Source organism: Pelophylax lessonae (assembly GCF_965119305.1).
Source record: "Pelophylax lessonae genome assembly, chromosome: 1".
Classification (NCBI taxonomy): Eukaryota; Metazoa; Chordata; class Amphibia; order Anura; family Ranidae; genus Pelophylax; species Pelophylax lessonae.
In genome coordinates, this window is record NC_138768.1 from 384,127,874 (window position 1) to 384,153,884 (window position 26,011).

The 26,011-nt window shown below is 39.1% G+C and overlaps 1 protein-coding gene across 15 annotated transcripts in view; it reads right to left on the reverse strand.

The window, feature by feature from the left end:
- The window catches only part of PTPRD (protein tyrosine phosphatase receptor type D), a 1,741,884-nt gene that overhangs the window by 158,853 nt on the left and 1,557,020 nt on the right, over positions 1 to 26,011 (reverse strand). For all 15 annotated transcript variants that reach the window (XM_082266411.1, XM_082266413.1, XM_082266423.1 and 12 more), the window contains one exon: positions 10,437 to 10,646. In XM_082266411.1, the coding sequence (XP_082122537.1) occupies positions 10,437 to 10,646 (210 nt within the window). The remainder of the gene's footprint in view (positions 1 to 10,436; positions 10,647 to 26,011) is intronic.

The following is a 26,011-nucleotide window of genomic DNA, read 5'->3' on the forward strand; positions in this document are numbered from 1 at the left end:
AGAGAAAGAGCTTGCTCCCGTGATGGTGAAGATGAACAGTAACAGCTGGGAGTGTCTTAGCAATGTCCTAGCAATAAGGCAGCATGGGATGATGCAATTTCTGGAAGTTTTGTAGTCAAGCTCCAGTTGGTACATAAATGACCTACACCTATGGCAAAGGCATTATTCAACAGTGGTCAATTTTGGTTTATTTTTTTTTTTTTTTTTTTAACAGATACCCTTTATCTGTATATGCAGTTTTTTTTGGTAAAGGCTAACTATGTCTTTAAAGTGAACTTGTTGCTTTTCCCTGAATATACAACGCACAGGTTCATCCTAAATAGTTTAATGTTAGGATTAACCATTGGGCTACAAGTATAATAAAACATTTTTGCTACTGAAAGACTTTTTAGCTTGTTGGAATCAGCTGAGTTACGGTACCACAAGGGGTTAAATCTTTCAGCAGCAAATACATTTAATCATCGGTATAGTTTTGCCTTGCAAATCACTATACTATAGACCAGTGATGGCGAACCTTGGCACCCCAGATGTTTTGGAACAATATTTCCCATGATGCTCATGCACTCTGCAGTGTAGTTGAGCATCATGGGAAATGTAGTTCCAAAACATCTGGGGGTGTCAAGTTTGGCCATCACTGCTATAGACTCTTCAGTATATGACCACCTACATACATTGACAATGATCCCTACTCAGTGCATCAAAGCTCATACAGCTATATGGATTATGATTCACAAATCTGTAAAATGGCTCTACAATAATAAAGAGAAATAAATTATTCTAGATAAATTTACCAACATCAGGTATTACACCTGCATGATTCAATTCATGCACTCTAGCCATATATGTTTAATTCCATACATGCACAATCATTATTCTGAAATGCTGAAGTGCTTGATATGTCTGTAAAATGCAGCTTTATTCCCATGTTGTTTAAAAAAAAATACATTTTCAAAAATCTATGTTGTGCTCAAACAAATTAGAGTCCAATCTATGTTGAATCTTTTCCCAGACAGCTGTAATTTGCTTACATATTAGCTATAAATTGGCAGAATATATCTTTCCGTTCATGTCCGTTATCATGTGGCTGGAATGATGTTCGTCCATAAAAGCTATTTATTCATGCAATCCCCAGACAAAGCAGGAACCTTTCATTTTCCAGAGACATTTTAAAATATATAACTGCTGGAAAGTTCATGCCTCAGTACTTTCTGTAATAATCTCCGAGAGGAAGGTCTATCAATTGCAGAGCATCTCTGAACAGGAAATGAGGAAATTGGTACCACTCTTCACATTTGCAAGAGTCACACACCATTCAGATATTATTCAATACACTGCTAATTACATTCTTAGGTATTACAAGTGGAAAAATGGAAGGTTAATGCAAGTCATATCTAAGGTAATTAGAAGTAACACAAGGCAGGTTTTAATCTATAAAGCTAGAAGATTTAATGAAACATTTTGAATACCACCTTTAAAGTATTACCAGTCAAGGAAGCTATAGGAATTATACTCACTGCAGCTATTTTAAGAAGTTACACATGGTTGGAGAGCCTTGAGCAGACTCATAACATCCTTGTGAGATTACATGTCCTACTTGGTCTAGGAAAGTTCTGGAATCCTTTAGAGGGAATTTAGCCCAGTACCTGGTAGCCTGGCCTTCCCTGCTCAGTTTGCTTGCCAAGAGCTCTAGCCCCACTAAGACAATCATAACAAAAAAGTTGAAGATAAAGCAAGATTTATTATGTGCTAATTAGGTTTAAGATATATGTAAAGCCATTTTCTGGGACAGAGAATGGCAGGGTTACAAACTGTCAGTTTTTTTTGCCATCTATGTCCCATTACTGAGGCAATTTATTTTACATCCCAATAGAGACACAACAGGAAGTGAGAAGAAATATCAGCAAAGTGAGGGGGTTTCCCTCTTAGAAAACTGTTACTATAAATGTCCTATTGAAAGATCTCCCCTCTATTTCTGTGTCAGTGACAACTTAAAGTTTAGAATTCCCCCTGCAAAGACACAGGCAGCAATAAAACCTAGGAGAAATGAGGTACTTAGAGAATATGTAAAATAAAAAACAAACAAAAAAATAATATAGTGCAGCTTACCAGTCTCTTAATGAGGTGGCTGCATTATATTACTTTTGTTAGTTTTTTTCCCTTATTTTCAACTAGTGATCCTGCCAGTAACACACTTCCTGTCTTGGGGTGACTACACTCTTTTTACACTGTATCTATGGAGGAGCAACATAGCCCCCTCTTGGACAGCAACATTGTCCACCATGGAAAGGGTAGGGTTAGATGGATTGATAGAATTAGATGGACCTTACATAAATTAATAACACATTAACCACTTGCCGACTGGCCGCCATGTATTTACTGCAGCAATGTGGCTCTATTGCGTGAATCTACGTACCTGTCTGAGGTTTCGTTCAGTAGCCCTAGATGGCGCCATCTCACTGCCGGAGGCGCGTTTGCGCCATGATTGGCTAGCAGGGATGTCAGTCAGTGGGTCTGGTAGACCCAATGTTCGACGGCCATCTGAGATCATCTCCAGGAGAGGCAGAATGGCGATCTGCCTATGTAAACAAGACAGATCGTAGTGCTGTAAGGGGACAAGCCGGAACCCAGATCTCTGTCTTCCCTCAATCAGTGCAACCTCCCCGCAGTAAGTAAGCAACCCCTAGGGACACACAACCCTTTGATCGCCCCTGATGTTAACCCCTTCCCTGCTAGTGTCATTAGTGCAGTGACAGTGCATTTTTTTTAGCATTAATCATTGTGTTAGTGTCACTGGTCCCCAAAAAGTGTCAAAAGTGTCAGATGTCTGATTTCTTCCGTACAATGTCACAGTCTCCCTACAAATTGCTGATCGCCACTAGGGATGATCGAACTTTTGAATAGTTCGGTTCAACCAGAACATCCGAATTTCCCGAAAGTTCGGTTCGGATTCCAGAACCCCATTGAAATCAATGGGACCCGAACTTTGGGAATCAAAAAACACAATTTTGAAGCCCTAAAACCCAACAAATGCCCCTAAAAAGCGCCTAGGGTTCTGGGTCATGCCCCAGGGACTATGAATCAGGCAAAAAAAGTTCTTAAAAATTGTCGTTTTTGATAGAGAGCCAATTTTTGAAAAAATTATTCAAAAAAAAAAAAAAAGTTATTTCTTTGGATTTAGTGTCTGGGGGGTCTAAAAAGTGTACCTGTGAAGTTTCAGCTCTGTAGCATGTCCAGAACCAGAAAAAAACTGATTATTTTTCTTAGAATTTCAGTAGCGCAGGGATGGTGTTACCCTCCTTTCACACCTGGGCGTTTTTGTTTCAGCCAATTTTCAGGCGTTTTTGGGGCATTTTTTGAAGGCGTTTGGAGGCAGGCATGACATCTGAACTTCTGTATAGGGGTATATATATATATATATATATATATATATATATGTGTTTGTGTGTGTGTATATATATATATATATATATATATATATATATACATTTACATATATATATACACATATATATATATATATATATATATATATATATGTATACCCCTCTAACCCAGAATCTGCATAGTGGGGTCACTCTGGTATGGCAGAGTCAGGTCACCCTAAACTACACTACGGTCACTCTGACATGGCAGAGTTCGGTCACTCTGTCATGGCAGAGTCAGGTCACCCTAAAATACACTACGGTCACCCTGACATGGCAGAGTTCGGTCACCCTGGCATGGCAGAGTCAGGTCACTCTAAACTACACTACGGTCACCCTGACATGGCAGAGTCAGGTCACCCTAAACTACATTACGGTCACCCTGACATGGCAGAGTCAGGTCACCCTAAACTACACTACGGTCACCCTGACACTTAAAAGTATCTCTACAAAAACTAGATTATTGAATCTAACTATAGTGGTATATAGTACCCTAACTACACTGCATATCCCTTTCCTCACACTAAAAGAACAGCTCCATACAGCAGAAGATAATTGCAAAATGACACTGGAGATTTACAAGCAGCAGGAGAAACACAAATGTTTTCACTCTCTTCCACGGCCTCTGTATTACAGTGCTAGAGGTTTGGCGGGGCTATGTTATTTACTTGGGGACGTATTCACTCCTGATTGGCCTCTGGACCCCGTAGTCACTCCAATCACATTCCTAGCAGACTACTGCCCCCTTAATTGGCTTTTCCTGACGTTTCTGGGCCAATCACTGGCTTTTAAAGCCCAGTTCCTGTCCCATTGCATTTTGAGCGGTTCTGGTGACCGAATTCCGAACTTTTACCGCAAAAAGTTCGGAATTCGGCCGAATTTCGAACACCCAATGTTCGGGTCGAACCGATGGTCGACCCAAACCGTTCGATCATCCCTAATCGCCACCATTACTAATAAAAAAATAAAATAAATAAAAATTCCATAAAAATATTGCATCATTTGTAGACACGCTAACTTTTGCCCAAACCAATCAATATACACTTATTGGGATTTTTTTTTTACCAAAAATATATAGCAAAATACATATTGGCCTAAATTGATAAAAGAAAAAGTGTGATTATTAGAAAAAATTATTGGCTGTGTTTTATAGCAGAAATTTCAAAATTGTCAATCGTTTTTTTTTCAGGGGCAAAAAAAAAAAAAAAAAATAACACAAGCTCTATTTGTGGGGGAAAAAAGGACATACATTTTATTTGGGTACAGCGTTGCATGACCGCACAATTGTCAGTTAAAGTAACGCAGTGTTGTATCGCAAAAAATGGCTTGGTCAGGAAGGGGGTAAAACCTTTCAGTCCAGAAGTGGGTAAGGCTTAACTCCAGCTATCATTGCAGCAATGGTTTATTTTTCCTTTTGGGATAAAGGTTTTAACTATGTTAGGTCAACCATAGTAAGCACCATGTCCGTGTTAAATGTTTTTTTCCCAACCTTATAACATCCAATTTTGCTGGACAACTTGGTCTGATTAACCCCTTCATGCCCCCCCCGTAACGCAAATATGCATCCTTTGGCTTCAAGGGGTCGTACCGAGGATGGCTGCAGATTCAATCATCACACCAGTACTGTTTTTTAGAGCAGTTGGTCAGCGTCATGACGTGACATCACTTCCGGTTACTGAAGCCTTAAAGGAGCCAGATTTTAAAAAAAATGACAGTATTCAAAATAGCCAAACTTGGCATTTTGAATGCTTTTAAGTGCAAAGGAGGGATTTGGGGTCTTATAGACCCTAGATCTCTTTATAAAGAGTAGCTGCCACTGCCTTTTACTGTCACAAGGGGTGTTTACATTCCTTAGGACAGCAATAAAAGTGATCAAAAAAAATTTAAGGTATAGTGCAAATAACCAAAATCATAATAATAAATAAATAAATAAATAGGAAAAAAAAATGAAAGCGTTCTATCCCTCCGTGCTCGCGTACAGAAGTGACGCCATACGTAAGTAGCGCCTGCAAATGTAACCACTGTTCAAACCACACAGGTGATGTATCGCTGTGATCGTTAGAGTGAGAGAAATCATTTTAGCACTAGACCTCCTCTGTAAGTCTAAAACAGGTAACCGTTAAAAAAAATTTAAGCGTCGCCAATGGAGATTTTCAAGTACCGTAGTTTGTCCCCATTTCACGAGTGTGCGCAATTTTAAAACATGACATGTTAGATATCTATTTACTTGGAGTACCATCATCTTTCACATTATACAAAAAATTGGGCTAACTTTACTGTTTTCTTTTTTTTAATTCATGAAAGTGTATTTCTTCCAAAAAAATTGCATTTGAAAGACCGCTGTGCAAATACAGTATGACATAAAATATTGCAACAATCACCATTTTATTCTCTAGGGTCTCTGCTAAAAAAACATAAACATAGTGTTTGGAGTTCTAATTATTTTTTTAACAAAAATAACTGATTTTATATTGAAACCAACAAGTGTCAGGCTTGAAGGGGTTGGAGCCTGGTACACACGATGAGAGTATTGGACAAATGATTGTCTGTTTTTTGCATGCTAGTCTCTATATCGAAAATGAAGAGGTTACTAAAGTTTGAAAATCCTTGTACGACAGAATAAAAATTCGGAAGTGATGTAATGTATTGTATTGTATTTTAGATGAAAACTCTACTGATTAAACTAAAAAAGTAACACTTTTGTGTTTACCCCTTAGGATAATTTAGGTCGAAAGCTGTGTACTAACGTTCAGATTATTGTACGGTATTTTTTTGTACAATTTTCTGATCGTGTGTATGGGCCTTTAGGAAGTAGAAGAATAATAGACTTACTGGCAAGATAAACAGGTAATAAAACTATGATACAAGGGGGACTCAGGAAAAGAAATCCTTTATTAATGCTGTTGACAGACGGTATCATATATTTAATTTAAAATTTTGCTCATTGTTACTCTTTAAGAGCACTGCCTATAGTCATTAACAAGAAGAAATAGTAAGTTGCTCACTTGACAGGGAAGAGTCCCATGTGCATATTCATGTGATGAAAATAAAAAGGAAGGAGAGCACTCCGCATACTGTATATACTGTATTTTTATAAATGTTGGTGTATACATATTTTTAGCAATATGTTTTTGGCTATATCATTTACATATTTTACACTTTAATAATTATTATCAAATATGCATATTATTAACCCTGATTACATTAATCCTTTTATTGTATTGGCTTGCCTGGGACCTTTATTAGACATGTCAGTGACATAAAGATTGCCACATTCTGTCAAATACAGGCACTGACCTTTCTGACTGAGTGGGGTAATTGCATTCTTTTTGTGTTCACTTCAGCAATAAAAAGCTGGCAGGGTTGCTAACTTCTCCCTACTATCCAAACTAAAGAATAAACTTTTGGCTTTAGATACAGTTTAAATTAAACCTATCTTTACTTATGGATGCAGAAACTGTTCCACAAACAATATAATAGTACAAGGGTTAGGCCAGTTTCCGACAATAAGGTAAGGTTGACCGCGCTCCAATAGACAGAAAGGCAAGTTTACGCCTAACAGTCTTCATGCTTTGCCCTTACCCTAGCTGCCCTACAATGCCTATTTTTAAATGAAACAGTTTTTGTCACCACAATCACCACCACCACTATCAAACTAAGTAGTCCATTAAAATGCATACAATACAAAAATCATTACTATTGATATATTTAAATTAGTTTGCTACTGACTACCAATTGGCTTAGGTGGAGATTGTGGTGTCATCTGACCACCTTTCCACCTCGGCCAATCAGAGGAAGCCTTTTATTAATTGAAAAAATACAAGGCTTCTCCTAAATGGTGCAAAGGTGGCACAACTGGCTCTCTCTATATCTGGTAGTGTGATACTGGAACACAGCGCTGCGCACAGTATGTAAGCACAAGCTACTACAGTATTTTACAGCCAAAGCAGCAGTCAATCTGTTCTGGCATGCAAATAATTTGTTTAATCTGTGCTGGTCCTAACAATTTTTGACAGCCTGGAATTTTCTTTTAAATATAAAAAAACTTTATATTTAGCAATGCATTTTACACTACAATATTCCTAAATCAGGTTAACAAGACCAATGTCGGCAATCTGTACTGTACAAAAAAACAGTTTCTTCCATATTTCACTATCCAGTCCTCTAGCCTTTAAAATCATAGTACTTCCTCTGTCACATGAATCCCTGTTCTGCACATACATACATAAACAAATTTATCAATCCACATAGGCTACTACAATAATTTATATTATCACACAGTGCACTTTTATATGATGGAGTGCTATCATCTAACAAGATAATCATATTATTATTAGAAAAAAAAAAAACACTTTGGCACCCCTTCTGTCAATATTTTGTAGCTGCCTGCTCATTATGAGAAATATTAACAAAAAAAAAAAAAAAACATTGAGCTTACCTTGAATTGCTTTGCTAAAAATACAAGCATGCAAAAAGTGCATTTCATTGTTATACAAATTAAAATATTTTAAATGTGCAAGACCAGTTTTAGATGTGAGATTCTTTGTAAAGACTCATCTGATCACTTTGGTTTTGCATATGTTGATGTTAATAAACTTACACTTCAAGTAGTCACTGTGCCATTGTTAGCTAATATGTGATCCATTTCAAAGAGTATTGCATACCAATGTTTCCCAAAATGAACACATCACAAACATTTAACCAATCATCTTCTAAAGAATATGCAGTAATTGTACTGCTTGTATTATTTTAACAGCTTACCGTTATTATGCAAATAAATTAAAACCTAAATGTTCTTTAGAAAAAAAAACAACTTCACAAGGGACTCTATACATTGAAAAGATGTTAGCAATTTTACTGTAGCTTCTTACATGACTGCTTTAAAGAGTGTGATACTTTTCTTGTCAACATTTTTTCAAACTGACTTCTAAAGTGGCAAGGTCACCTTAAAGGCTAAGTTCCCCTTTTTATTGTTCTAAATCCCAGCACCCTATGTACCAATAAACCATGAATGTACTTCTTTTGCAGACAAAAAGCTTTCTGACTTTTAGGACAGACCTTACCTCAGCCTCCAGTGTGTTCCATAAAAAAACTCCTCCATTAATTCTAGCTCCATCCTGAAATGTGGTATTTCGGACAGAAAAACCAGTAGAAGGAAGTAGTTCATCAGCTGACCTCACTAACACACACCCTGCACCTGCCCTCCCCCTCCAGGAGATTTACTCCTGAACAACTCTGTACTCACATGCAATTATTATCAGTCTATATATCAATATTTGTTCTCACTAAATACACAGCCAGGCTCTGTTCTTCTTCATTTTGTATGTTACTGTCTTCTTGAATAGATTGTTCATTTGCCAGAGCATGTAGAAGCTGATTGATAACAGCCTATGTGGATCAAAACTATAGTATTGAAAACAGGAGAAGTGTGTTCCTGGAAGTCTGTAAATCTCACCATACACTATACAATTTGATCGTACAATCCTTGTTTGATTTTTCATCAATTATGTAATGCAAGAGCATGCTTAACTGGATACAGAGTAATTGGATAGATAAGTGTGTCCTCCTATTATATCGTTTTGGTAAATCTAAAGGAGATTGTACATATATTGTACAATCAGATTGTATGGTGTATGCCCACCTTTATACACCTACAATGAACTAGTTGCACTTTCGATGCCATCAGTGGGCTGCCCTTTGCATGTTGCAGGATAAATTAGCCAAAAAATGAATGGGATCTGAATGTGAAATTGTGTTTACAATGAGGCCCCATTCCCATCTGTGTGTTTCTGAGCACATGGCAAACTGCATTAAAAAGCACGCTTTGCAGAGTGCTTTGGAAATGCACTGCAAACATGCATCGCACTTGTGTAGTCATTAAATGATACTGGTACCCCAAACACAGGTAGCAGGCATGCATCAGACCAGCCCTCGCGCTACATAGCTGATGGTAGATCTAAAGGAGATTGTACAATCAGATTGTAATAGGTATGGTCACCTTGAATCTTGGTTCAAGGTAAATTTCGTCCGACGACCGATCTGCCGATTTTCGGATTGTTAGTATGGTGCTTTCGACAGCCAACTCCGACTTTTTGGCTGACAAAATCCTGATGTGCAGGCTATATAATTTTTGTCGTCCGTAATACAACGTCCGATTTTTGTCTCATTAGTACAGATTTTGACGGAAAAAAATCTTAAGAGCAAGACTAGGCATGCTCAGAGACGAAAGAACACATACAAAGCAATCCAACGCATGACATCACTTCTGAAGTAGAATTCTGTCGTACGGGAAAATTCATATGAAAAAAAACTCTTCACTTTCCACATCAGACTAGCATGCCACAAAAAACGTACGACAGATCGTTCGATAATCTGATTGTGTGTACTTTAAGCAAGCAAGAACTGAGGTTTCAGGGGTTGTGGTAAACAATGTTCACACCCACAGGTTGCCATATCGTAAGGATCATGGTGAAAATCAGTTTTTATTTATGAGCCATTTGAAACTATAATGAGAGTTAACAAAGCAACCCCTGATCATTTGCAAGTGCCATCAATATGCATTCCTCCTGTGAGCTGGGAACACCAAAAGCCCATTTTTCCATGCACATTTAACATCTGATATAGATTGTGATAACAGGCTGGAGGCATCAAGATCATTAATAATACTGTATGCAGGTTTGGGACATCTCACTAATCCCTCCCTGACTGACCAAGTTTTGACTGGACCAGTATTTTACAAAATTGCCTAATAAAAGCTTTTCATCATGTTTGTTACTATAGGATAATTTACTAGAGAATCCCCAGTCCAGTAAAAATACACTTGCTTCAAACAAAGAAAAGCAAAAAAAAAATTGTGAACCTTTACAAAACTGCCCCTTATATATTCTTAAGGGACCTACATAATAGTTGTAAAGCACTGTGTAAACTGCTTGCACTATATAAACCCTGTATAGTAATAATAATAATGCTATTTTACCATAATAGATTGTTCAGTATGAACTTAATACTACTCACCATTTCAGTGTTTTCTATGACAGCTAGCACAAAGAACACATATTCTTGTCCATTTTGCAGTGGCTTATTCTCAAAGCCGCCATAGTGTTTCTGATCACCCAGGGTAAACTCCGTTGGAAGTACATCAAAGTGAGCTGCAATGTAGGGTTTTGATTCAGCTTCTCTCTTGTAACGAATACTTCTTCGCCTCCGTGAAATGTCTTTCAGCAGCTGAAACCAGTCAAGGAAACAGGAATATCACATACAAAGTTAAGATACTGTATTGTCCTTCTGCACATCCACCCTTTGCAGTATATCCCTAGTATCCACTATCCACAGAAATGGATGAACGGTAAGGCAGATCACTTCTTAACGGCCTTACCTGGCAAGCTCAATGCCCCAACGTGGCAGCACAATGCCAGATAGGAAATTAAATAACCGTGCAAAGACAAAAGACATCAGGGGCATCACTAATGCATTAAACATGAATGAATGAATGAAGATGAATAAAAAGAGTGATTCACTCACAAAGGTTCCATGGAAAACATGCCTATAATTTTTATGCATGTAGCTACGAGATACAGCAATCTACCATTCAGCACAAAGACAATCATCACAACTGGTCTGGTAAAGCATGTCAAATCTGCAAAGTATTATAAGAGAACAATGTATGTAGTAAACAATGGTTGTGCTCATCTATTTTCGGAGGTAGAAGTGCTTGTAAGTGAATGTAGAACTAGCAGCCTGCTGTGGCCAGTGGACAGGCTGTGATCAAGGAACAGTTTTTTTCCAGCAGAGCAGATAGCTGTAGTGATGACCTGCCAAAAGATGACATGGAGATGTTTTCTCTCAGATGTGGAACAAGCACAATTTCTGCTTCTGGGTCTGGTTGCTTAGGGGAAACATTTTAGGATGACTCTTTTTCAAGCCTCTTTTGGACTAGTCATATCTTGTGTATCAAGTGCTGGAGGTAGCACAATAACATGACTGTTGCTATGTACGCCACACAGAGACATATTAGGGTATTACACAATACATTTTTTTCCTCCATATAGGAATAGTAATGTGTGTCATCCAAAAAAAAATTGCATCTGCTGAAAAGTCATATCAGGAGTTTTGGTTAAGAGGTAATTTAAAGCTGTTAAGCTTATTTGGTAAAGGATTGAAGCATAAAGTGAACAGACTTGCGTATGTATTTCTATAAGGTTTCTAACAAGTGTGTAGAATCCCTAATATAGGAGGGTACTCATATCACTAAGGGCTGTAGTCAACATTCTATATACTTGGATTAACGTGTTAAACTGTTGATGATAGGAACGCAAGCATCGGTCTCGTGTCATATGAAAAGAGCAATTGCACCATGCATGTGAGGTATCACCGCGAATGTCAGATCAAGGGCAGTAATTGTAGCAGTAGACCTCCTCTGTAAATCTAAAGTGGTAACCGGTAAAGGCTTTTTAAAAGTATGTAGTTTGTCGCCGCTGCATGGGCGTGTGCAATTTTAAAGCATGTCGTGTTTGGTATCTATGTACTCAGCATAAGATCTTCTTTTACATTTTACCAAACATTTGGGCAATATAGTGCGTTTTAAGCTCTAAGATCCAAAAAAAATTTTTATTTTTTTTTACAAAAAAAATTGCGTTTGGAAAATCGCTGCGCAAATACTGTGTGAAAACAAAAAATTGAAACACCCACCATTTTAATCTGTAGGGCCTCTGCTTTAAAAAAAAAACTATAATGTTTGGGGGGTTCAAAGTAATTTTCTAGCAAAAAAAAGTTTATTTCTTTATGTAAACAAAAAGTGTCAAAAAGTGGTTGGTATTCAAGTGGTTAGAAGAATGGGTAATGTGTGGCATAAGCTTCTAAAATGTGGCATAAAATGCTACAACCCCCCCCCCCAAAAAAAAAAAAGGCCCCTTTTTGGAAAGTAGACACCCCAAGCTATTTGCTGAGAGGCATATTGAGTCCATGGAATATTTTATATTTTGCCACAAGTTTTCAGGAAAATTACAATTTTTTTTGTTTGTTTTTACACAAAGTTGTCACTAAATGATATATTGCTTACACATGCCACAAGTAAATGTGGAGTAACACCCCAAAATACATTCTGCTGCTTCACCTGAGTACAGGGATACCATATGTGTGAGACTTTTTTGGGAGCCTAGCTGTGTACAGGACCCCGAAAACCAATCACTGCCTTCAGGCTTTCTAAGGGAGTAAATTGCTTATTTTACTTCCTCACAACCCCCCCAAAATTACCACATTTTGGAAAAAAGACACTTCAAGGTATTTGCAAAGAGGCATGGTGAGTATTTTGCAGCTCTCATTTGTTTTGAAAAATAAAGAAAGAAACAAACTTTTTTTTTTTTTTCTTTCAATTTTCCAATTTTCAAAACTTTGTGACAAAAAGCAAGATCTGTAACATACTCAAAATGCCTCTCAGCAAATACCTTGGAGTGTCTACTTTCCATAAAGGGGTCATTGGGGGGGGTTGTTCTATCTTGGCATTTCATGGCCCCCAAAATTGTGATAGGTAGTGTGGAGTAAAATCAACAATTAATGCCCTTAGAAAGCCAGAAGGCAGTGATTGGTTTTCTGGGTCCTGTACGCGGCTAGACTGCCAAAAAGTCTCGCATATGTGGTATCCTCGTACTCAGGAGAAGCAGAAGAATGTATTTTGTGGTGTAATTTCACATATACCCATAGCATGTGTGAGCAATATATAATTTATTGATAACTTTGTGTAAAATTGTATTTGTTTTTTGTAATTTTTCAATCACTTGTGACAAAAAAATGAAATATTGAATGGGCTCAACATGCCTCTCTGCAAATTCTTTGGGGTGTCTACTTTCCAAAAAGGGTCATTTGGGGGTATGTTGTACTGTCCTGCCATTTTAGCACCTCAAAACATGATATTGGCAGTCATAAAATAAAAGCTACGTAAATTCAAGTAAATGTACCATAGTTTGTAGATGCTATAACTTTTATTGGCGCAAACCAATAAATATTCACCTTTTAAATTTTTTTTTTACCCGAGACATGTGGCTATATACATTGTGGCCTAAATGTATGACAAAAATTGAGATTATTTGACTTTTTTTTATAAAAAAAAGTAGAAAATATTATATCATATTTTTTTTTTAAATTTGGTCTTTTTTCATTTGCAATCGTAAAAAATAAAAATCCCAGTAGTGATCAAATACCACAAAAAGAAAGTGCACAGTTTATTTGCCTTTAGTAAATAAACCCCATAGTGTCAGGGCTGGTAACTATATGCCAGCACCAGACAGTCCAAACATTGGCTCTTCTCTGTGTCATGTAGGCATACGTTTTATTTTTTCATATTTAATTGTACATATCCAGTACATTTGAAGCCCAACTCCAGGAAAATGTAAAATGAATTGCTTATTTTGTCTAAGGTAGAGGAAAAATACTTGTACCCCCACTGCAAGGAATACTTTTTTAGTTGCTTGGAGTTGGGTCTTATGCCTCGTACACACGTTCAGATAATTGAATGACTTATCGTTAGCATTTTGTTGCATGATACTAATATCGAATTCAACAATGCGTACTTAGCGTATGATTTTTTTCGGACGATTCTGGAAAAGCTTCCTGGTTGCCTAGCCTTAGTGCCTAGATAGTGCAAAACAAAAACAATGGCAGCCAGGCTTTTTTGGGGTTATTTTTGTGTTTTTGATCATGCGTGGTCTTTGTCTATCAATCTTTAGCGGACGCATACTGTACTGATTAAACGATTGTCGTTCGCTAGGCTATCGTACGACAGAAGTTTTCGTGTTTGTCCCTTCGGATTTTGTTGGACGAACTGTCCTGATCGGCTGTCGAAAGCTGTGTACTAACCATCAGATTATCATCGTTATTATCAAGTCTAAAGCAGTTTTTTTCGTACGATTATCTGAACGTGTGTATGAGGCAATAAGGATAAGCAGGGAATGAGTTAAACATAAAGACTGAATAAAAAAGTGTTAAACAGAAAATTCATATAAAAAGGGAATGAATTAAACAGAAAATCATTTTAATACCCAAACAATTCTGAATTTAAAGACCAAATAAAAAAGATTTTTATTTAACTTATAATCTAGCGATAACTCCTCTCTATGATATAAATAATGCATTCAAATGAATGCAGTTGAGAGGTTAATTGAGGGTCAAGGAACTGGTCTCTAGGTAAATCAACTGCAATCTACTGACTGCCAAGAAGAAAACAGCATAGTTAATGGTATATTTTTCTGAAGAGGATGAAGGAACAGGATTGAGACTTCTTTACAGTGTTAAAGTAGTACTAAAAGATTTTTTTAAACACCCAACATTAAAGATGAACTCCACTCGTGTTTAAAAATCAAAAGTCAGCAGCTACATATACTAAACTGCTGACTTAAGAAACAGATATTCACGTCCAGCACTGTCTTCTTTGCAGCCATTTTCGCTCCTCCAGAGCCTCCAAATTGGAATTGGGAGTTGGCTGTGACCTTATTTTTGACAGGGGGATCCCCAATGTGCATGCAGGAGATTAAGCAGCACATAGAGACTGGCCCTGCGGCCTCCTGGGATATGATGTTATCCCAGGGGGCTGCAGAGGGGGCAGAGAGGTGCTGGGGGGGAGGGAAGAGAAGAGTGAGGCAATGTCATCCTCGCCTCAGTGAGGACTACGATTGAGGAAGTGATAGTGGGTGTTTGCAAAAAAAAAAGGTACTCGTCTCCGAAAGAAAAAACAGTCAATTTTGGATAGCAGCTACTGGGGGGGGTCTGACTGGGAGAGACAATAAAAACAACTTTAATTTTAGGGTGGAGAACTGTTTTAATCATTCTTTCATTACAGGAAAGTAAACAATTCCTTACTAAACATTTAAAAACACTCAGTTTTTCCTAAATGTACTTTGCATCCTTCAACTTCCTTTGCACCACTTCCCTGAACTTCCTGTCAGGTAACGCATACACCTTACATTATTACTATCTACCATAGTATATTCTTCAGGACCAAATTTTCCACCATGCCTAGTGCAAGTGTGCATGTGCCTCCCAATTACTGATAACATTTTGTAGGGATGCGTTCTGTGCCAAAATACAAAAGCAGACCAAAGGAAATCACAGGGCAGACATGCATCTGCTCTTCCTTGCTTTTGAAGTGACAGCTCTGCCTCGGGAGCCACGCCCAGTCATTTTCCTTTGGGAGAGGAGCAGAGATGTTTCTTTGGGATTTGTTGTCCTCTCGGGTTGCCTATGTGTGTCAGTGCACAAAGCATACCAAAGTCACTTTGTACTTTGATGTTGGAAGTGTGCACGCAGATAGGGCCCTGCTAAGAAAAGGGGCCATCCTAACATCGTAAAGTGGGACCAATGTTAAAAGGACCATTTGGGGCAAAGGCATGCGCTCTTCACAACACTGAAAAGCAGTATATAATATAAGTTAGCATTAGCAGTAGAAATAGCAAAAAAATATGTAGACTTTAATATCACTTGAAGGAACTGAAAATATAATTATGGTACTAATATTTTATTTATGGTAAAAGAATATGTTTTCCATTCACAAAATGTTTTATGTGGTAAATGCATGTAGATGATATATATAGTATCTCACGAAAGTGAGTACACCCCTCCCATTTTTGTAAATATTTTATTATATCTTTTCATGTGACAACACTGAAGAAATGACACTTTGCTACAATGTAAAGTAGTGAGTGCACAGCTTGTATAACAGTGTAAATTTGCTGTCAAAATAACACACAGCCATTAACCACTTAAACCCTGGAGGATTTTGCTGCTTAAAGACCAGGCCCTATTTTGCGATTCGGCACTGCGTGACTTTTTAACGGACAATTGCGCGGTAGTGCAACGCTGTACCCAAATGAACTTGACGTCCTTTTTTTTGGTGGTATTTGATCACCTGTGCGATTTTTATTTTTTGCACTATAAACAAAAAAAGAGCGACAATTTTTTAAAAATAACAATATTTTTCACATTTTTTTATATGAAATTCTCAAAAAAAATGTAAAAATCAAATTTTTTTTAACATTTTAGGCCAATTTGTTTTCTGCTACATATTTTTGGTAAAAAAATTAGCAATAAGCGTATTTTGATTGGTTTGCGCAAAAGTTATTGCGTTTACTAACTACGGGAAAGATTTATGTCATTTTTATTGTTTTTTTTTTAACTAGTAATGGCAGCAATCTGCGATTTTTTTTGCGGGACTGCGACTTTGCGGCGGACAGATCGAACCCCTGACTGACATTTCTGACACTTTTGGGGGTACAAGTGACATTATTACAGTAATCAGTGCTATAAATATGCACTGTTACTGTAAAAATGACACTGGCAGGGGAGGGGTTAACTTTATTGGTCATCAAGGGGTTAAGTGTGTCCCTAGGGAAGTGATTCTAACTGTTAGGGGGCGTGGCTAGTAAAGTAACCACAGAGACATGCGATCCTTTATAGCAGCATAGCATGTGCCTACTTCAGTGAGAATGACAGATGGCTGTGTTTACATCAACCGTCTGTCTTTCTCCCTCTCCTGCGGGAGATCGCGAGTGGCGGCGGCCATCGGAGCTGCCGGTCACACGCGCTGGCTCAGCAAGGAACGAGCGGGGGTGGGAGCGCGCTGCCGGGGGAATGCTCGCCCCCTACAGGCTCATGGGCTTACTGCCGCAGTAAATAGCCGTGCATTAAATTTGGTGTTATCGCTCTCACTCTCTCATACTGGTCACTGGAAATTCAACATGGCATCTCATGGCAAAGAACTCTCTGAGGATCTGAAAATAAAGAATTGTTGCTCTACATAAAAATGGCCTAGGCTATAAGAAGATTGCCAAGAACCTGAACCTGAGCTGCAGCATGGTGGCCAAGACAATACAGAGGTTTAACAGGACAGGTTCTACTCAGAACAGGCCTCACCATGGCCGACCAAAGATGTTGAGTGCACATGCTCAGCGTCATATCCAGAGGTTGTCTTTAGGAATCAGATGTATGAGTGTTGTCAGCATTGCTGCAGAGGTTGAAGGGGTGGGGGGTTCAGCCTGTCAGTGCTCAGACCATACACCGCACACTGCATCAAATTGGTCTGCATGGCTGTCGTCCCAGAAGGAAGCCTCTTCTAAAGATGATGCACAAGGAAGTCCACAAACAGTTTGCTGAAGACAAGCAGACTAAGGACATGGATTACTGGAACCATGTCCTGTGGTCTGATGAGACCAAGATAAACTTCTTTCATTTAGATAGGGTCAAGCGTGTGTGGCAGCAACCAGGTAAGTGTGTCTTAGCTACAGTCAAGCATGGTGGTGGAAGTGTCATGGTCTGGGGCAGCATGAATGCTGCACTGGGGAGCTAGAGTTCATTGGGGGGAACCATGAATGCCAACATGTACTGTGACATACTGAAGCATGATCCCCCCCCCTTTGGAGACTGGGCTGCAGGACAGGTTCTACTCAGAACAGGCCTCGCCATGGCCGACCAAAGATGTTGAGTGCACATGCTCAGCGTCATATCCAGAGGTTGTCTTTAGGAATCAGATGTATGAGTGCTGCCAGCATTGCTGCAGAGGTTGAAGGGGTGGGAGGTTCTGCCTGTCAGTGCTCAGACCATACACCGCACACTGCATCAAATTGGTCTGCATGGCTGTCATCCCAGAAGAAAGCCTCTTCTAAAGATGATGCACAAGGAAGTCCACAAACAGTTTGCTGAAGACAAGCAGACTAAGGACATGGATTACTGGAACCATGTCCTGTGGTCTGATGAGACCAAGATAAACTTGTCATGGTCTGGGGCAGCATGAATGCTGCACTGGGGAGCTAGAGTTCATTGGGGGGAGCCATGAATGCCAACATGTACTGTGACATACTGAAGCATGATCCCCTCCATTTGGAGACTGGGCTGCAGGGCAGTATTCCAACATGATAACGACCCCAAACACACCTCCAAGATGACCACTGCCTTGCTAAAGAAGCTGAGGGTAAAGGTGATGGACTGGTCAAGCATGTCTCCAAACCTAAACCCTATTCAGCATCTATGGAACATTTTCAAACGGAAGGTGGAGGAGTGCAAGGTCTCTAACATCCATCAGCTTCCTGATGTCATCAGAAAGAGGAGTAGGAGTGGAAGAGGACTCCAGTGGCAACCTGTAAAGCTCTGGAAAACCCCATGCCCAAGAGGGTTAAGACAATACTGGAAAATAATGGTGGTCACACAAAATATTGACAGTTTGGGCCCAATTTGGACATTTTTACCTAGGGGTGTACTCACCTATGTTGCCAGCGGTTAAGACATTAATGGTTGTGTGTTGAGTTTTGAGAAGACAGCAAATTTACATTGTTATACAAGCTGTACACTCACTACTTTTCATTGTAGCAAAGTGTCATTTCTTCAGTATTGTCACATAAAAAGATAAAATAAAATATTTACAGAAATGTGAGGGGTGTACTCACTTTTGTGAGATACTGTATATAAAGGACTCTGGTTCTTTATTGAGAATCCGTTTCATTTTCATTTTCCAGTCAATGCATATCTTATTTCCTCCACCATTAATTCTACAATGAGGCCTCAACTCTCAATTATTCTGGTACAAAGTGGGCAGCAACCCATTCTGACCCAAAATCTTCTGAATTAATAAATGTTCTTTATCAAATCATTACACACATTAATGCACCACAAAGTACAGGATGATTAAAATGGTCCTTTGTTATGGGAACCAGCTTCACATACCCACACAATGTAATTTCCACAAAGTTCAATGTGACTCCTTTTTATTCCTTTGAAACTTTATATTGTAGTAGAAATGTTCAAGGTTATAATGAAGCTTTTGTCTCACAATGTTTCTGGATATTAAATAGTGCTTGAGACTATGTGTGCACTTAAAAAGATTGTTGATGTACAGAAGGTGAATTGTTTAGCAATTTCTATTTGGTGGGTTATTTAGAGTTAAAAAAATGTAATGTGTAATAGTGTGTTTTCAGCATTTTAGCATTATATTAGTAGTGTGCCTTAAAATGATTTATAATGAATCATCTGCATGATTTGCTTTACTTATATTTTTTCGCTTATTTTATTATTCAGGAAACACTGTGGTCTTTAGTTAACTAATATAAGAAGATATCAATCATCATTAACCCCCTGTATGATCCCTTAAATGGGGCATTTGCTCACATTTATATAGAATATTATACCCCTAAACATTTTACCCCTTCCTGGAAAATTCAAAGCATAGTCTAGTTCATAGTATAGGCTGCTGGTTATGATACTCTGACAACAATAATCCAGTATATACGATGCCAGTCTACTGAATACGAGACCTAAATTTTTCCACACTGAACATGGGACATTCTCCAGAATGGCTTTATAATGATAGATAGGGATTTTCTTTTTTTGAAGCCTAAAACTTATTGGGGGTGAAATTTGATATGTTTTCCTTAGTGTTGTAAATATGTACATTAGAGTTGAAGTTGGCTGGTGTAGATAAAAGGGTTTATTTACCAAAACTGGAGATTGCAAAATCTGGTGCAGCTGCGTGTGGTAGCCAATCAGCTTCCAATTTCAGCTTGTTCAATTAAGCTTTGACAAAAAACCTGGAAGCTGATTGGTTTCTAATGCACAGCTGCACCAGTTTTTGCACTCTCCAGTTAAGAAAATCAACCCCAAAGTCTTTCAACCCCCCTCAAACAACATCTTTAGGGTCCTTTCACACGAACGATCCAATCAGATCCGCCTGTCAGTTTTTTAGCCAGATCTGATCGGATCCTCCATGCATCCGTATGGGGTCCTATGGGGCAGCGGATGTCAGCGGAGACATCTCCGCTGACACCCGCTGCTATCTGATTCTGATCCTGTCTGTGAAATCCGGACAGATGGAAACCCTATTTTCCATCTGTCCAGCGGATTGGATCGGATGGGATCCGATTCCCCCATAGAGAACAGCGGGTATCTGAAAGCTCCCTCTCTGCACACAGAGCGGAGAGGAAGCTGTCATCCGCCTGTTAAGCGGAGATTGGCGGATCGATCCCCCGCTGAGCAGCACATGGTCTGCCGACGGAGGCGGACCATGTGAAAGAACCCTTTACCTGCTAAAACCGAGTAAGCTTACAAAAATATTTTTTATTTTCACACCAAAGGGTGTCAGAAGTGAGTGTAAAATGATATGTGGTTATATATCAATATGTATTGCATGTATTTTAATTAGGGGGTTCTGTACCGTAAGGTGCTGATCTTTGACTAATTTTCGCTGTTGTTTTCAGTCATCAACAGGTCGTCATTAAAAAATCAAAGAAAGCCAGTGCTGGCTTGTTTCAGATTTCATGAACTGCCTGAGAGTAATTAGCTTTATCGGATCATACAGCATTATCAAGGCACATATGAATGAGATACCTGATAAGCTTTTGTGAAGTGTTATTTTGGGGAGGGTCCCAGAGGGACCCTTGAGGAAGTCATGTGACTGTGACGATATGCATTAAGCGGAGTCAGATGACGTAACCGAAATCAGAAGTGACACGGGTGCCGTGAGCCCAGCTAGCAAAATTTGTCTAAGTTGTGTTTTCATTATCTTGATATAAGTTCAATCATTTTTATAAATGTTTGCAAGCTTTAACTTAATACACTATGAGGTTCCCTTGTCTTTTGTGAGCTTACCTGTAGTGGAGACACCACAGTCTTAAAAGGCAGACATTGAGGCTAAAGTGTGACCAGTGGACCCCATAAATGTGAACAGAGGTGGCGGAGGAGTAAAATGGAGTCTGATTTGTACCCCCTAGAGTGTAGAAAAGTGCAGTTTGACCTGGGAAATACAGGTCTAACTTGAAGGTGAGCACAACCTTGAACGGTGGTGGGAGACACTGATCATGTTTATTGTGGCACATGGAAAGTACTTATATATGAACTGTGACACAGGATATCCAAAAAGGACATTAGAAAAGTTTTTTTTTTTTAAATTAAAGATATATGAGTACATATGATTATATAGGTCCCAAAAGGAAAGCACAGAGATGAACTGTGAGTGCATTTAAAGCACTTTACATATGAATTTATCACTGAATGTATATAGCAATAAGGATTCACACTAATATTTTTTTGGAAGTTTTCACTTTGTATATGTGTACTTTTGGGGAGGCGCAGCAATATTTACCTATTTCATACTTTTGGAATCGAGGGAACACAACTAAGTGCATGCAGCTACTCTCCCCCCCCCCCCCATCTAAAAGGTATACGCCTTAGTATATAAGAAAGTAGCGTGGAATAACAAACACCTACTTGAGCCTGCAATTGTAATCCAACTCTGTCCTGGACAGACATGCTGTTCTGCTGATAGGCAGAGCCGAACATTTTGTACTCTGGCTGTCTGGCCCTCTAAAGCCTCCTCCATTAACTGACACAAGCAGACTCAGCAGTTACATAATACATGGGCAATACTTTTGTAGTGCAGGAAACTGTTGTGACATCACTAGTATGGTCTATTTGATGCCATACGCTGTGTAACCCAAACTTTGAAGTATTAAGGTGGTTAAACAACTAAACTGCACTTTAAAGTATTTCTAAACTTTTTATATTACTACCAGTAAGAGTAAAGCTTGATTTTTTAAAGGAACCTCACGTTTTTATTTAAAGCGTAACTCCACTTTTGTTGAGAAAAAAATATTTCCCTATGGGTGATCTATGTACATTGCAAGGATTATAACAACCTTTGTTTCAGATTCATACCTTTTGTTACTCTGAAGAAATCCCTGTTTGTTCCTCTGTGCCTCTGTGCTGAGTGGGTCTAATGGGAGTGGTTTCATAGTTATCTATTAGCTGTGCAGCTTCAGAGCACTAATAAGGAAATCTGCTGGGACTGCATCCCTTTAGATGTGTTCCTATTATTATTATTATTATTATTATTAATAAGGATTTCTATAGCGCCAGCAATTTACACAGCGCTTTACAATATTAGAGGGAGACAGTACATATACAATACAATAAAATACAAGAGGATTAAGAGGGCCTTGCTCAGAGGAGCTTACAATCTAATGGGGTGGGGCAGGTGTTACAAGAGGTAAGAGTAGGGAATGAGCTGATGGCAGATTAGTTGGCGGTGTGATAGGCTTCCCTGAAGAAATGAGTTTTCAGGGATCGCCTGAAAGCAGCTAGAGTAGGAGATAGCCGTACAGGTTGAGGTAGAGCATTCCAGAGGATGGGAGAGGCCCTGGAGAAATCCTGGAGACGAGCATGGGAGGAGGAGACGAGGGAGCTTGAGAGTAGGAGGTCTTGAGAGGAGCGGAGAGGATGATTTGGGTGATATTTGGAGACAAGATTGGTGATGTAGCTCGGGGCAGAGTTGTGAATGGCTTTGTATGTTGTGGTTAGTATTTTGAATTTAATTTGCTGGGCAATCGGGAGCCAGTGTAGGGATTGACAGAGAGGGGAGGCAGACGCTGAGCGGTTGGTAAGGTGGATAAGCCTGGCAGCAGCATTCATGATGGGCTGAAGAGGGGATAGCCTATGAAGTGGTAGGCCTATGAGAAGAGTTGCAATAGTCGAGGCGAGAAATAACTAGAGATGTTGCCGAGGTGAAGTCTACAAGCTTTTGACAATGATTGGATTTGGGGCTGAAAGGACAGGTCAGAGTCCAGGATTACACCTAGTACCCTGGCATGAGGGGAGGGATTGATGGTTGCATAACTAATTTTGATAGAAAAGTCATGGAGGGGGGCACGGGTGGGGGGGGGGGATATTACAAGCTCAGTTTTAGAGAGATTTCGTTTGAGGAAGTGGTGCGACATTCATGTTGATATGTTAGTAAGTAAGTTAGCAATGCGAGAGGAGACTGAAGGAGTGAGGTGAGGAGTATCTGAGGTGAGGAATATCTCACCAAAAATTACATTTTTGTTGCAGGGGATGCCAGAAATCTGTCTTGTATCTTAGGCAGACTTCTGGGAAAATTGGTGAGCCAATCACACAAGCAGGAAATTATGTTTCTGGGGTGTGGTCAGTATACATTCTGGTTACAGAACAACCCCAGGTAGCCATATTGCATTGCATTTTCAGAAAATTACAGCGGCTGCAGACTGAAAAATTCAATTACATTAGGACTTGTGTCGCAATTGTATATGCTATATTATTTTTTCTTCAGTTGTTATTTTTTTCCCCAAGAAAGTGGAGTTACATTTTTGTAATTGCATTGCTTAAAAAAGATAGAATAGCATAACTGTTACTGCTCATAATATAGGAGGAATTACAATATCACTGCATATCTTACTCTGATGGCAATCGGGCTGATTTATCCTTTACAAAACATTATTTAGAAAGCATCTATGCCAGAAAGCACAATGATGCCAGCATAAAAATAATGTCCAAAGTATACACTGAATAATTTTTAAGTCACAATTTATATATACACAGTTCAAGTATCCATGCATAAAACTGTTCAGGCAGTTCCTGTTAAAGCATGTTTTCTGAAGCAGGTCGAAGGAAACCAAGCCAGGTGTTAGCAGAAATTTAGTCCAGATGCTCTAGAAATCATGATTGATACCTCTATGCTGACATATCAACTATTTAAACTTTAATATCAGGTTAAAATAGGATATTCTCTTTCATAATCGAATGAGATAGCACTTATTTCTGTATTATTCATTTTTGCACCAGGAAAAGGCATGTGGTTAGCACTATTTGGATGTGGTCATCACAGTCTGGAATACAATAAATATCCAGTATGCAGGGTAAAGTGTCATAAGTATTACAGCTCTGCTCCAGCATCTCACTCACTTCTGACACCTCAAAAGCAAATTAAAGAGATGTATAGAACTCTGACCACGTTTGATATTGCTAGAATTATCTCTCAGCCTGTAGTATGCAGTGATTTTGGCATACTGTACAGTAAGGGGAATTTGCTAAGCCCAGGGCAGACAGAATTTTGAGCAGCTGTACATGGCAACCAATCAGCTGCTATCTTCAGCTTGTTTAGTTAAGCTTTGGAAATGGGAGCTAGAAACTGATTGGTTACCATGCACAGCTGCTGCAGATGATGTCTGCTGCAGTTTTGATACATTACCCCCATTGAGAACAGTTAAGGAGAACAAAGACTTTTGAGGCAGTGCTTGCAAGCTTTCTGACTGAATGTCTGTTTTAGGCCTTAAGGTCCTTTCACACGAATGATCCGATCAGATCCGCCTGTCAGTTTTTTGATCGGATCCTTAATGCATCCCTATGGGGCAGCGGATGTCAGCGGAGATATCTCTGCTGACACCCGCTGCTATCCGATTCTGATCCTGTCCGTGAAATCCAGACGGATGGAAACCGGAAATGGAAAGGATCGGATGAGAATGGACAGGAGGTCTGTTTTCATCCGATTCCCCCATAGAGGACAGCGGGAATCTGACTGCTCCGTCTCGCACACAGAGCGGAGACGGAGCTGTCACCTGCCTGCTCAGCGGGGATCGGCGGATCCATCCCCGCTGAGCAGAGAACGGACCGCCCCAGACAGCGCATCATGTGTAAAGACCCTCAGTTCTGCATTTCACTTTGCTCCTATTGGGGGTATTTTGCTAAACCTTTTAAAAAATACATGTGCATATACAACTGAAATTTGAGTCAGTTGTTCTATTACCTTGTACAAGTCTATAAAAAGAGAGACAGTTTTTTTGACTGAGCTTGGAATGCATGATATAACTTTTTTTTTCTTTATTATACACCGAGGGGCACAAGACATCATTTACTGTTGGGACATCCAAAATCAGTCAAACTCAGGGATGGACAACAACAACTAATTGCTAACAGGCCAAATGTAGACTGTGTGAAGCATTACACCCAAAGCTAGGCACTGCATGAGACCAAACCTAGTAGGAAGATGGCAAGAATTGGTGGTAAGATTGTTTGAGCTAAACTTCATGTCAGAGACAAGAAAATGTACACTAAGGAGGAGATACAGGAGTTGATTTACTAAAACGGGAGAATGCAAAATGTGGTGAAGCTGAGCATGATAATCAATCAGCTTCTAAATTCAGCTTGCTCAATTAAGTTTTGACAAAAAAAAAAAAACCTGAAAAGTGATTGGTTTCTATGCAGAGCTGCTACAGATTTTGCACTTTCACTTTTAGTAAAGCAACCCCACAGTGTAAGGGGAACCCCTAAATACAGACCATAACGAGGAACTGGTCAATCAGATCAAAGCAGGATATGGGACAAAAAGAATACATTTTCCAACAGGTAAGAACTCACAAAACATGAGAGACGTAAGGACTGAGATTGGGTAGCACTGACTGTCTGAGTAAAAACAGGAGCTTCAACTGGCCTCAAGGTCAGAGAAGAAGGGGGGTACATGACTGGAAGGACAGGAATCCACCTTGTCAGAGTGAGACCTATCCAAAAAGAATCCTGAGAAAATTTTTTTTAAAAATAACCCAAACAGTGGTTCCTGAACCATCTTAGAGAACTAAGTTTCATACCAAGCAGTCAGCACAACCAATATCACAGCTGAAACTCACTATCAAGCCTGAAGAGTTCTGTTTTCGAAATCTGTTTTACCTCCTTGCTGCAATGTTCTGCTAGATCTCCTCTATTTCACATGTGCTGCTAGCTTATCTGTTTACTTATGGGGGTCGCCTGCTCTACTGTGGATTTAAATTGTTTCC